This window comes from Trachemys scripta, chromosome 5 (genome assembly GCF_013100865.1).
Source record: "Trachemys scripta elegans isolate TJP31775 chromosome 5, CAS_Tse_1.0, whole genome shotgun sequence".
NCBI classification, from domain to species: domain Eukaryota; kingdom Metazoa; phylum Chordata; order Testudines; family Emydidae; genus Trachemys; species Trachemys scripta.
Window position 1 is genome coordinate 11,003,558 of NC_048302.1, and position 12,245 is coordinate 11,015,802.

Here is a 12,245-nt window from a genome sequence, read left to right on the forward strand (position 1 = left end):
TCCAACGTCTGTGGGTGGGGAGGGTCGGGGTCTGATTCAGCGCAACACCTGCCATCATCCAACATGGCGCCTCTCAGAACCTCCCGCAGCTGCGCGCGCGCGGATGGGGAGGGGGCGCTCTAGGCCGCCATCTCCCTCTCGGTGGCTGGCCGGCCGGAAGCTACTGCCGCGTTCCTTCCGGGTTGAGAGGCGGAGAGTTCGGGGCGCGCGCGGGAAGAGGACGGGTCGGCCCGGCCCTTCCCCAACCTGCCGGCCGCGTGGACTCTGGCCGCGCGCTCGGCCGTTGCCGGGATGTGGTGTTGGCGGCGCGCGGGGCAGGAGCTGCAGAGGCCCCTCCGCGAGCGGCTCCTGCTGTCGCCCGGCTGGGGGTCACGCGCTGGGGCCGCCGCCGCCGCCTCCTCCCTGCCCAGCGCGAGCCCGGGCGGTTGGTACGAGGCGCTGGCCGAGTCGGCCCCCGTGCACTGGGCGGAGAGCGGGCTGGTGGCGCTGCAGGCGGGCACCGGCCTGCCCTGGTGGCTCAGTATCGTGTGTGCCGGCGCCGCCCTGCGCACCGGCCTCACCCTGCCGCTGGCCGCGCACCAGGGCCACATCCTGGCCAAGGTGGGTCCGAGCGCCGTGCGGGCCCCTTGGGGCGCGGGGGGAGGTGCTGTGCCCTGCCCACGAGCCGCCCCTTCGCCTGTCCCCCCCCCCCCCACTCGGGCTAGCCCTGTGGCTGCGACTGCTTGGCCACGGGTCAACCCACCCGCCCGCCGCGACCCCCTCACGCGAGCTCCCTCCCAGGCAGGTGTTCGTCCAACCGGCTCTGAAAACTCTCCAGGGATGGACTTTCCACCCCCTCCCTGGGCAGCTCCTTCCAGTGCTTCCCCACCCTGAGCGGACGTCTTTCCTAATGTCCAACCTAAACCAGCCTGGCTGCAGTGTAAGCCCATTGCTTCTTGTCCTGTCCTCAGAGGTTAAGGGGAACAATGTTTCTCCCTCCTCCTTGGTCTATGTGTTACTGTAGTACCACAAAACAGAGGATAAGAGCGATGGGCTCGTGCAGTGCCCTCGCCACCGCCTTGCAAGTACGGGCTTGGCAACCTGTGTAGCCAAGGAAACTAGCTGAGAGTTTCTTAATGGCTGCTGGCTTCATGCCTGGCGGTACCCTGTCCTTACAGAGCTGTGTGGCTCTGTTGCAGCCCAGCCAGTCGGCTGTCATGTGCCCCACCATGCTGCAGTGTCACATTATTTGTTGGGCGAGTGTAACTAAAGTAGTGATGTAGGCATTGTAATCTAATGAGATCTCTGCCCCCCTTTCAGGAACAATATTCAGAGGTAAGACTGACGTAGCTTAGACATTGTTAACACATATGGTGCTCTCTGTGGTTGTGTCTACATTAATTTAAACAAAATATTCCCACCAGTTCTACCACTCAGTTGCCTTGGTGGATGCCCTTTTGTAGACAAGAGTTCAGCAGCTTCTAAATACTAGATATGCTGCCTCATGAATTATTCCACACATAATACAGGCTAATCCATTTTATTCTACAGCATTTATTACGTATATGTAATATGTTCTAGCATGAAATGCTGTGTACATGTAAAACTAAAATGTACAATTAGAAAAGGCTTAAACTGTGTACTACACATAATTGCTACTCTATGAAGAATCACAACTCATTATGTTTAATTTTCTTATTGTGTAAAAATGAAAACCTAGTTAAGTATCTCCACTGTTGGATATGTTTTTGGTAAGCCATTAGGATGATGTGAATCATTTACACAACTTTTTCAGCACCACTGATGTTCCCCATTGGCCTGCAAACCAACCAAGTGCTGGCTTGTTAAAATATTTTGTAGAACCTAACAGAATCACAGCAAAAGTGTTGCAGGTGAAGCCTTTTGAATCACAGGATAATATACCTTTTGATATTGCACTAAAGAGAGTAGACAGTGTATCAGCTGTAGTGTTTGCGATAAAACGCTTCACTGCTAAAGAATTGCAGAATCCTTTGCAACACTAGAATTAAAACAGCCATGTTTTATTTGAGTAAAGAGGCTGTATTTAATCAATCTTGCTTTTATTCTTTGTGTTCCTGTCTACAAGATGTGAGAGGATACTTTTCTCTCCTTTGTAAAGTATTTCAGGATCTCAGGATAAAAAAGCACTATGAAAATGCCAAGTATTTTATTAGTTTCAATTTAATATAAGAGGCAATTGCTTTGTAATAGTGCACTTAGAATGCAAAAAGTAGTGCCAAAAACAGCTCCTGGAAGGTTACAGCCAATAGTGGTTCAGCTAATGTGGAATTGAAATAAATAAGTGTAATCACTGGCAAAGAATGCAGTAAAATTTTCTATAGCTATTGCTTGTAATGTTGCAGAATTAACAGACTCAGCCTAACACAGTCCTTTGTGGTACACTGATCTCTGGTTAGGTAGTAGGTTTGTTTGGTTGTTTGTTATTCACTCGGCAGTAAATATCAATAGCACATCCTTTGTGACTGCAGCACTCCTTATTTAGTTGGGAATTTACACTTTCAAAGCACTGGATAAGGGTGGAGTATTACTAAAACTCAGCTATTAATGTGCCTTTCTCAGGAGAGTCCAAAATAGTAAGAGCAGAAGTGTGACAGGAAATCCAGCCCAGGAAATCTTTTTCCTGTTTCCATTTTGCTACTGGTAAGGGAAAAGTGAGGCTTGAGAAAATGGACAGAAAATTGTAGTTTTGATTTCACCACACAGAATCAGTTCAGGCATAACTCTTTTTTTCCTTGTTTTTTGGACAATTAAAGTAACTTTAAACTGGTGGTGTTCGTTATTGGCACTACATGTGTGTCTACACACTGAACCAGTTATAATGCAGGTGTGGCAGAGACCATTTTATACCAACCACAAATTCAGAGGAAGTAATCCTCTAGTGTGGTTTTGTAAAAGAGATGTTGTGTAGTAATACATCTGAATGGTAGTAAACTATACAATCTATTTTGACCTTGTTAGCTAGTTGTCACATGGTTCTCCATATCAAAATAAGTATGGTATGTTGTGCCCATCTTTTTTACTTTTTAAAAAGCTATTGAGTAATAGAGATGAATCATGCCACCTGTGATATTGTCCTTGTATCCTATAAAGCTCTCTGTAGCCTTTGTGTGTTTTGCCTTACATAAGAACATAAGAATGGCCATACTGGGTCAGATCAAAGGTCCATCTAGCCCAGTATCCTGTCTACTGACAGTGGCCAATGCCAGGTGCTCCAGAGGGAGTGAACCTAGCAGGTAATGATCAAGTGATCTCTCTCCTGCCATCCATCTCCCCCTCTGACAAACAGAGTCTAGGGACACCATCCCTTACCCATCCTGGCTAATAGCCATTAATGGACTTAACCTCCATGAATTTATCAAGTTCTCTTTTAAACGCTGTTATAGTCCTAGCCTTCACAACCTCCTCAGGTAAGGAGTTCCAGAAGTTGACTGTGCGCTGTGTGAAGAAGAACTTCCTTTTATTTGTTTTAAACCTGCTGCCTATTAATTTCATTTGGTGACCCCTAGTTCTTGTATTATGGGAATAAGTAAATAACTTTTCCTTATCTACTTTCTCCACATCCCTCATGATTTTATATACCTCTATCATATCCCCCCTTAGTCTCCTCTTTTCCAAGCTGAAAAGTCCTATCCTCTTTAATCTCTCCTCATATGGGACCCGTTCCAAACCCCTAATCATTTTAGTTGCCCTTCTCTGAACCTTTTCTAGTGCTAGTATATCTTTTTTGAGATGAGGAGACCACATCTGTATGCAGTATTCGAGATATGGGCATACCATCGATTTATATAAGGGCAATAATATATTCTCCTTCTTATTCTCTATCCCCTTTTTAATGATTCCTAACATCCTGTTTGCTTTTTTGACCGCCTCTGCACACTGCGTGGACATCTTCAGAGAACTATCCACGGTGACTCCAAGATCTTTTTCCTGATTTGTTGTAGCTAAATTACCCACCATCATATTCTATGTATAGTTGGGGTTATTTTTTCCAATGTGCATTACTTTACATTTATCCACATTAAATTTCATTTGCCATTTTGTTGCCCAATCACTTAGTTTTGTGAGATCTTTTTGAAATTCTTCACAGTCTGCTTTGGTCTTAACTATCGTGAGCAGTTTAGTATCCTCTTGTTCACAATCAGGAGTCCATAGAGAACAAATATATTAATTTCATGTTTAGGCACAAATATTACAAATTCTCTTACCAATACTTCTTCATACTTGTATCTTGCCCTATTGACTGCAAAAATGTCAAACTCTATTTTCAGTGCCTGATCCTATTGAATTAAATGAGATTTTTGCTATAGACTTAGTGGCTGCAGAATCATACCTTATAAGGCTGTTCAAAACATAGGTGAGGGGATTCCACCATGTTTTTTTGTATAACAATTGTGTACAGACCCTTTTATATACTTAAAAACCTATAATGAATTATAATATGCAACCAACACTTGTACTTATGTTTTTTATCACCTGGTAAGATTGATGTTTCATTTGTTGTTTTTGTTAGAAATACTTAGGCATTCTCACTCAAGTTCCTCAAAAGCCCAATATATTTAGAGGCAGCAAGCACCCACAGATGCATGCATTTCACTTTACAGTACACATACAAGATGATATGGGGTAGAGAGACTGGTTGCAGATGGAACTCTTTAATTTTGCTGTATAATCATTTCTTTCTTTTCTTTAGCTAGCTGGAAAATTTGCAGCCTGAAATAGAAAACCTAGCTAAGCGTCTTCGCTATGAAGTTTCAATTCGTGGGAAGCAACTGGGTTGGTCTGAAAAAGTTGCTAGGTAAGATAACAATTGTACAGTATCTTACAAATCCACTTGGGCTGAAAATAAGAGGCATATATAAAGATGATGGCAATATGTATATATAAAAAGGCTCTACAAATCTGACACTAAAATAATGGATTCTGGCTTACTATTTTTATATAAAACTTTTCTGTGTTATTTACATAGACATTTAGGGAATATGCTCATTTGAAGCACTGAATCTGTGATGGATTAAAATTTATAAGGCCAATTCCTGTTTCCACTGAAATCAGTCTGGGTTTAGTTGTTGACTTCAGTGGGACCAAGATTTGACCCATAGCTGTGGTTTCTAAATCTTTGTTAGGAGGGGATGGCAGGACCTGGCTGTGTCAGCTTTACTACATCCAGTGATTTCCTCATGCAAGGGGGAGGCTCAGTGGTTTGAGCATTGCTAAACCCAGGGTTGTGAGTTCAGTCCTTAAGGGGGTCATTTAGGGATTTGGGGCAAAAATCTGTCTGGGGATTGGTCCTGCTTTGAGCAGGGGGTTGGGCTAGATGACCTCCTGAGGTCCCTTCCATCCCTGATATTCTATGATTTGAAGAGGAATCCCCAGCTGTCCTGGTATGATAGCTCCATCTCCTTTTGCAGTGTCAGAGTGATGTAAATGGGACTGAGTGCAGTCTGAGGATCTGGCCTGTGGTCTGTACACTGAGGAGCTTGTAGTCTTAAATCAGATAAATACAACACACAGAATAAGACATCGAACAGTATTGCTAGGAAACAGAGATGGTGAAGAGGTTAACATTAGAAGCCCACAGAAAAGAAAAGGATTTGAAGGGTGAGATTGGAGGTGATTGGCAGACAACAAATGGAAGGCTGTCTCAGCCCATAAAGGGAGAACTCCCTGGTTTGACTTCATTCACCTGGTACTCCAGTGCAATATTTGAAATGAACTAAGTGTGATGTGCAACCTGTGATTTATTATTTCAGAATTTGAAAAGTTATATTACAAGGAGTTTTGTTTTGTTTTCCAATCAGGTTCCATTTCAGGAAGAATATGGGAAGAATTGTTTCAGAATTGTATATTCGAGACAACTGCCACCCCTTCAAGGCTAGTCTGTTGATGTGGATACAGATTCCAGTGTGGGTGTTTGTTTCCATAGCTTTGAGTAACTGCAGTGTAGGTGCAGCAGACTCAGAAGGTGATCATTCCGAACAGTTGTATTGAAAATATACATCTGTTTTAATAAATACCCTTCTTCAGTTACAATTTTTACAAACATGGTTTGGTTTTAAATTTAAGAATTTGAGTTGTTGAGTTTGAGATGTAAGATTGTTGAAAAAATAGCCCAAACATAGCTAAGTGACTAATGTGAATAATACTGTATTTGTAAGACTTTTGATTAGGCATGTCATAGATGCTATGCCACTCGTCCATGTAATCCAGAAGCCTACCTCTGGCCTATTCCCATACTTTTTGCACCCCAGATTGTTCTGGTAGATCAGGAACTCAGTGCAGCCATAGCCACAAAATAACCTTTCTGTTCACTCAGAGTTCATTTGCCATTAGTGCCTGTAAGGGTATTTCTACACTGCACTATAGTACAGCTCTGAGCTGAAAGAGCAAAGTGGGATGCGTGGGATGATCAGTTAACAGCAGTGCGGGAATTTGAGCTCTAGGAACAATCTAAAATGTGTTGGGTATGCTCCTTGGGCACTAAATTATTTTGTGTGCTTTGCAAGCCAAAGTAATAGAAGTCATACTTAATATGTAAAGATACTAATGCAACAGTATGCTTAAAATTAAACTGTGGGGTTTTCTCTCATTATAAAGCCTTAACTTTAGATAAAATAAAATGCGTTCATCAAGATGGTATTTTATTTTATCCTATCTGCAATATTGGTGTTTTGACCATTTAAAGACTAGATTATGATATGCAAGATTAACCCAACATATGATGCTTTTGTGTTGATTCAAATGCCATGATATCTTGTATTCCAAGTCTAACAAAGTACTTTGGTCGCTGCGGGTTCCTGCACTGGTGAATATTGTCTCTTTAATGGCATCTCCCAGATGAGAGAGACTTTTCAACTTCAGTGGGCAGATTTTAAAAATAATTATAATGCTCCTGTTCCTCTGGCACATGACATTGTTTAAATTGCTAAATATTATTGGGCTAAATAACTTGTCATTTAGCCCAATAAAGTTGAGCTACTATTAGGAAAATTGTTTGTTATAAAATTTTTGCAGTTAGGGACAGAAGATTCAGAACAAGTTATTTTTCATCATCTGTTTGCCCCAAATCCTGTCAGCCTTCAGTTCTCACTAATAATTTCCTTTTCCTGTTAGATGGCAGACTGCCTTCACTTTTAATCTTTTGGATTAAAAGCTTTTTTTAAAAAGACATCATTATATAAATAAAGAGAAACTAATAATTCGTGTTTGCAAAGTGAATTTCCAACTGATGGTTTGTAAGAACCATTTTTTTAAGTTAGTGATAAATACAACATTCTCTCAAATCCACTTTGGATTTCTTTGATTTGGAATTCTTTGATTTCTATATCTCCTTTATATCACATAGTGGGTTTTGTCTTGTAATCATTTCACAGTCTATAGGTAGGTACAGTTTTCAAATGTCCAAATGTATGTTTGATAGTAAGTGTGAGTAAGACTTAAATGTGAGTTTATGCTGCTACCTGGCAGGGGAAGGAGCTTTCCTACTTGGGATTTATATATTTCATTACATCAGTTCCTTTCCCTGGTTCTGAGGGAAAGGAAGGATGTTAAAATTGCCAGTTGGCACCAAAAAAAAAAAAAAATGCATTGCCACAGAATAACAAAAATGTTTACTTTGAAAGTCCAATTTAAAAGCAAAGTTATGCATGATTTTGACTGACTTTGAGGAGAATGACATACTAAATATATATATGTATTTTAAACAGTCCTTGCAGTTCAGGAACAGCTGTCGACAGGTGGAACCCTGTGGTTTACAGACCTTACTGTACCAGATTCTACATGGATTTTGCCAGTCTCACTTGGGCTCCTCAATTTGCTGATAGTGGAGGTATGTTGCTGGTGAATGTTGGACCATTGTGAAAATGATAATTCTTTCTATAAAGTTAGGACTGGTTCATGACTACCTTACAAAGTGTAAAAATACCGTGGCAGCTTCTGATTATAAGTATGCACCTTAATTCATGGTCTAGAAGGGGAAAAACTGCATAATTGTTTCAAGGTTGAAGTTGTATGGGTCATGCACATTGTAATTGCTGATAAATTCTAATGTGCCATTTCAGAAACTGCTTTTATGTGCTTAACCTCAGAAAAGTTTACTCGTCACTCCAGAGTGATTCCTGTGAGAATACTTTAATTAGCCTATTGCATTTTATTAACACTGCAGCTTATAAAGGTTAAGGTTTTGGTGTGTGAATAATACATTCCCGTGGGCTGCATTTACTGGTGGCTTTCTTTTCCATGTTAGAATGATGTAGTTCCACTTCTAATGTATTGTAAGTGATGATTGTGGGTGCAGTAGGTATGATTCTAAATGAGCTGAAAACTTGATAAAAGCAAACTACTTAAAATATTAAGTTTGAAATAGTAATTGAGAAAATGTGCTTTATTGTTATTTTAAGAAAGCAAAGGGATTGAGAGACTGGAACTCTTATAGACATCATCAAGATTAGCCAGTGCATCTCAGCCCTTAACTATTTGAACCCATTTTCCAAATGAACAAGTAGGTTTATTTCCACTCCTGAGAAGTATGCTGTCCCAACATTGAGAACTCACATTGTACTGTAAAAAAAATTACATTCATCACTTTAAAAATAGAAAGTAAAGAGATTTCTCTTTCATAATTAAAACTAGTAAATATTGCATAGTACATGTGTTTGAGAAGACACATGTTAAAAAGTGTAAAATCAAGAATGTTTTACTAATTTTGAACTCAAGTTTTTTTTATACATTTGTTGCATCATAAGCAGGAATATGTCCTACACGTACAACAGAAGTTCACAGATATTGGGGCACTACACACATAAGTCTGTGGTCTCTTTTTCGGAATCCTTGATGAGTGCAAAGATGCTCCTTCATTGTGTGGGGAGGCAAGATCAAACAGAAAATAAAATAATGATTGAAAGGAAAGAAAAGTGGCTTACACATTAAACCAGGCCTCATTATAAATCCTTGTTGATATACTGAAATTTTTGGAATAAGAATGAGAATGTTAATGAATATTAAAAATAAAATATGTAGAGGAGTCTGGATTCCCCATGTTCTTGCTCGTTTGCAAATCTCTGCAGAAATAGTTACTGTTTAGTCTCTCTCTGTTATCAATCACAGTCCTCCTCATTGCCTTCATGTGTCTGGATTTCATTCTTGTTCTGTTTTATTTTTTCCAAGTAATGTGGATTAGGACAGTTTTGCAAAATGAAAGTCAAGGTTTGCCTATACACGTTCTGCTTCCGTTCAGTTATTCATTAAGTAGGTTGGGGATAATGGTCCATCCCTTTTCAGTAGCCATCTCTCAGTGGACTGTGCTTGAGGTTCAGGTGTTGGAGGCTTATTCAATGTGCAAAAGCTATTCTCCTGTGAAATAATGTTCTCTTAAAAGGTTTTAGATGGATGATTCTTAGTCTTGGTATAAAATCTGCCAGGAAAGGATTGAGTATTGACTGTAAGGCACCAAACAAATTAAAGGAAGGAATTTATCAATGTTTTAAATTTACTTGATTTGAGCTTCCCAATTATTGAAAAGAATGTGAAAAAAATATTTGGGTGTGTGGTTTTTTTTTTTTTTGCCTCTTCAGATCTTTGCTCTGCGAAAACTTGAACTGTCCAGGTTCCAGAAGTATGTTACCAACTTCATTCGAGGACTGTCAATACTGATGATTCCTATTGCTGCAACTGTACCTTCAGTAAGTACAAAACATAATCGTGTGTAGTAGGTGAGACTCTGCATTAGTCGTGCCTGTATTGGCTAGACTTGATTCATGGTGCTCTAAGTGCAGCCCAAGTGCACGATCTATATTGCGGACCATAGTTGATATTCTACTTCATACCATTTTAATAGCAGCGACTTCACTCAAGTAGTAGTGTGTGCAGGATTTGTAATCTATAAGGGTCACCATTCAATACTGCATATGGGAAAGGTGCTGTTTACACTTACATTACATTAGATGCAGCCTCTAGGGTCTTCCGAAAGTGTTATGTGCATCGTTACAAGCGCTGCATGTTTCATAATATGTAAGACACAGTAACAAGTAACCTGTTCCAAGGAGCTTACAATCTATAAGACAGACATAGATAAGACAAGATAGGCTGGGAGATCTACGGAAGCAGTTGACTTCAAATGTTAAACAAATCATAGAATCGTAGGATATCCGGGTTGGAAGGGACCTCAGCAGGTCATCTAGTCCAATCCCCTGCTCAAAGCAGGATCAATCCCCAGACAGATTTTTGCTACAAGGACAGAACTCACAACCCTGGGTTTAGCAGGCCAGTGCTTAATGTGATGTGGCTAGAGTTTTTTGGGCCCCCTGGAAGTAATACTGGAACTGAGTGGTGTTCATTGCATGGAAGGGAGGACACAAAGTAGTTATTAAGACTGGCATCATTATAGAAAAGAGGTTGATAGAGAAAATAGAAACAAGATCAAGCTGTCAGTGGAATGGGTTTTTTAAAATTTGGTTTTGTTTTAATTATTTTGTATATAATGTGTATTTTTCTGATTACACTGTTAGAATAGTTTTGTTGGATTCTGTTAACTAGCCTATTGACAGTAGGTTGATCTAAATCCTACTATGCAAACTTTTACTGGAACAAATGAGATTTTTACATGGTGTTCATACTATGGTACGTTTTAGAGTAGCAGCCGTGTTAGTCTGTATCCACAAAAAGAACAGGAGTACTTGTGGCACCTTAGAGACTAACAAATTTATTAGAGCATAAGCTTTCGTGGACTGCAGCCTGCTTTCGTGGACTGCAGCCCACTTCTTCGGATGCATACTATGGTACATGTTCAATATGTATTTAAAAAAAAAAATAAAAGTAGGTGCTTTCTAGTATTTTTGCCAAATATTAAAAAGAGAGAGCCCACAAACTCATTGTTGCTAACATCATTTTTTAAAAGTTGAGTATTAAAAAATATCTGGAGTTCTATATTTGGGTTGACCTTGTGAATTGAAAGGCAAACCATGTTCATGTAACTAGAGACAGATGACGTTGCATAAAAGGTTTATTTACTGTAAGAGCTGAACAACCTATAATTTAGATTTGCAGAATTTTCTGTGAGAGAATCTTTAAAATGTTTTTAGAGTAGATTTGTATGTGAAGAAATGCATGTTTAATTGTGTGTTTGAAGTGGTTAAGAGATTCTTGTACATCGTTGTTGAGCTTATCAAGCCTATTTAGAGTAAAACAGGAAAAAAGTTGAAATGTGAATTTAAAACATTGGGTCCTGTAGTTTTGTCAAATTTTAGCATAGATCATATTTTTACAGTAGAGTTCAAAAACCATGAAAAATAGGGTTTGTAATGGAAGCATTGCTTAACCGTAGCTATTTATTTAAGGGTGCATATATAGGAGAGTTGACTTTCTTAATAAGAAATAATTATTGTAGTTTGTGAAAAGCTACTGGAATTGCAGTGCTTTTATTGTCTTTTGGGTTGCTGAATGCTGTGTTCCTGTCTCCTTGCAGTCCATGGCTTTGTACTGGTTATCCTCCAGCTTCATGGGACTCTCACACAACCTGCTACTGCGCTCTCCAACTTTTCGTCGACTGTGCCACATACCAAGGACCAAGTCTGACTCAGACACTCCTTATAGGGATATAGTCTCTGCCTTTTATACTAAGTACTTTTTAAAAAAGTGATTCATTTTGCATTGGTGGAAGAACTACCCTATACAGGCAACTTGAGTAATTTATAAGTCATATTGTATTGAAATGTACCTATTTAATATGGGGCAAGTCTATGCTACCACGCTACATCAGCTCACCTGGTGAAGAAACGCTATGCTGATGGGAGGGCGTCTCCCACCGACATAGCACGGTGTGGACACTGCTTTAAGTCAATGTCACTCTACGTCGCTCATGGGTGTGAAAAAGCCATCCCCTGAGCGACGAAAGTTACATCAACTGAAGCAGTAGTGTATCCAAGCCCTGAGTGTCTCCTTAAAGAGAATGTGAAAGGCTGTCGTTGGAACTGTATTTTTCCTAATAAAACAGGGGCTGTCTCTGACAAGAAGTGGAGTGGGTAATTGTACTAACTTCTTGGCGCAGTGCAAAATTGTTGGGATTTTTTTAGTTCATGTGGTGTTTTTGTAAGTTGGGTGTCCAACTAATAGCAGCTTCTTTCCTTTATTGGTAATATAGGATGAAGATAGATGTTAAAATTGTGGCTGATGTAGCTCTGCTATTTACACTGAATCTGATTTTAACTACAGGCTAGTGAACAACGATGTAC

The 12,245-nt window shown here is 40.1% G+C and overlaps 1 protein-coding gene across 1 annotated transcript; it reads left to right on the forward strand.

Annotated features, from left to right (window-relative positions):
* The first annotated feature begins 216 nt into the window (after positions 1-216).
* Positions 217-12,023, forward strand: LOC117878164 (cytochrome c oxidase assembly protein COX18, mitochondrial). Its single transcript, XM_034772165.1, has 6 exons — positions 217-600; positions 4,716-4,816; positions 5,820-5,983; positions 7,725-7,846; positions 9,591-9,698; positions 11,480-12,023. The coding sequence occupies exons 1-6, from the start codon at positions 292-294 to the stop codon at positions 11,651-11,653; spliced, it is 978 nt and encodes a 325-aa protein (XP_034628056.1). The 5' UTR covers positions 217-291; the 3' UTR covers positions 11,654-12,023.
* Positions 12,024-12,245: the final 222 nt, after the last annotated feature.

What these genes read in the sequence shown, in the direction of transcription:
- LOC117878164 (XM_034772165.1), top strand. Translation starts at nt 292, where the DNA reads ATGTGGTGTTGGCGGCGCGCGGGGCAGGAGCTGCAGAGGCCCCTCCGC. An exon ending in TGGTCTGAAAAAGTTGCTAG is followed by an intron (nt 4,817 to 5,819) that starts GTAAGATAACAA and finishes TTTTCCAATCAG; the next exon opens with GTTCCATTTCAGGAAGAATA. An exon ending in TCAATTTGCTGATAGTGGAG is followed by an intron (nt 7,847 to 9,590) that starts GTATGTTGCTGG and finishes TTGCCTCTTCAG; the next exon opens with ATCTTTGCTCTGCGAAAACT.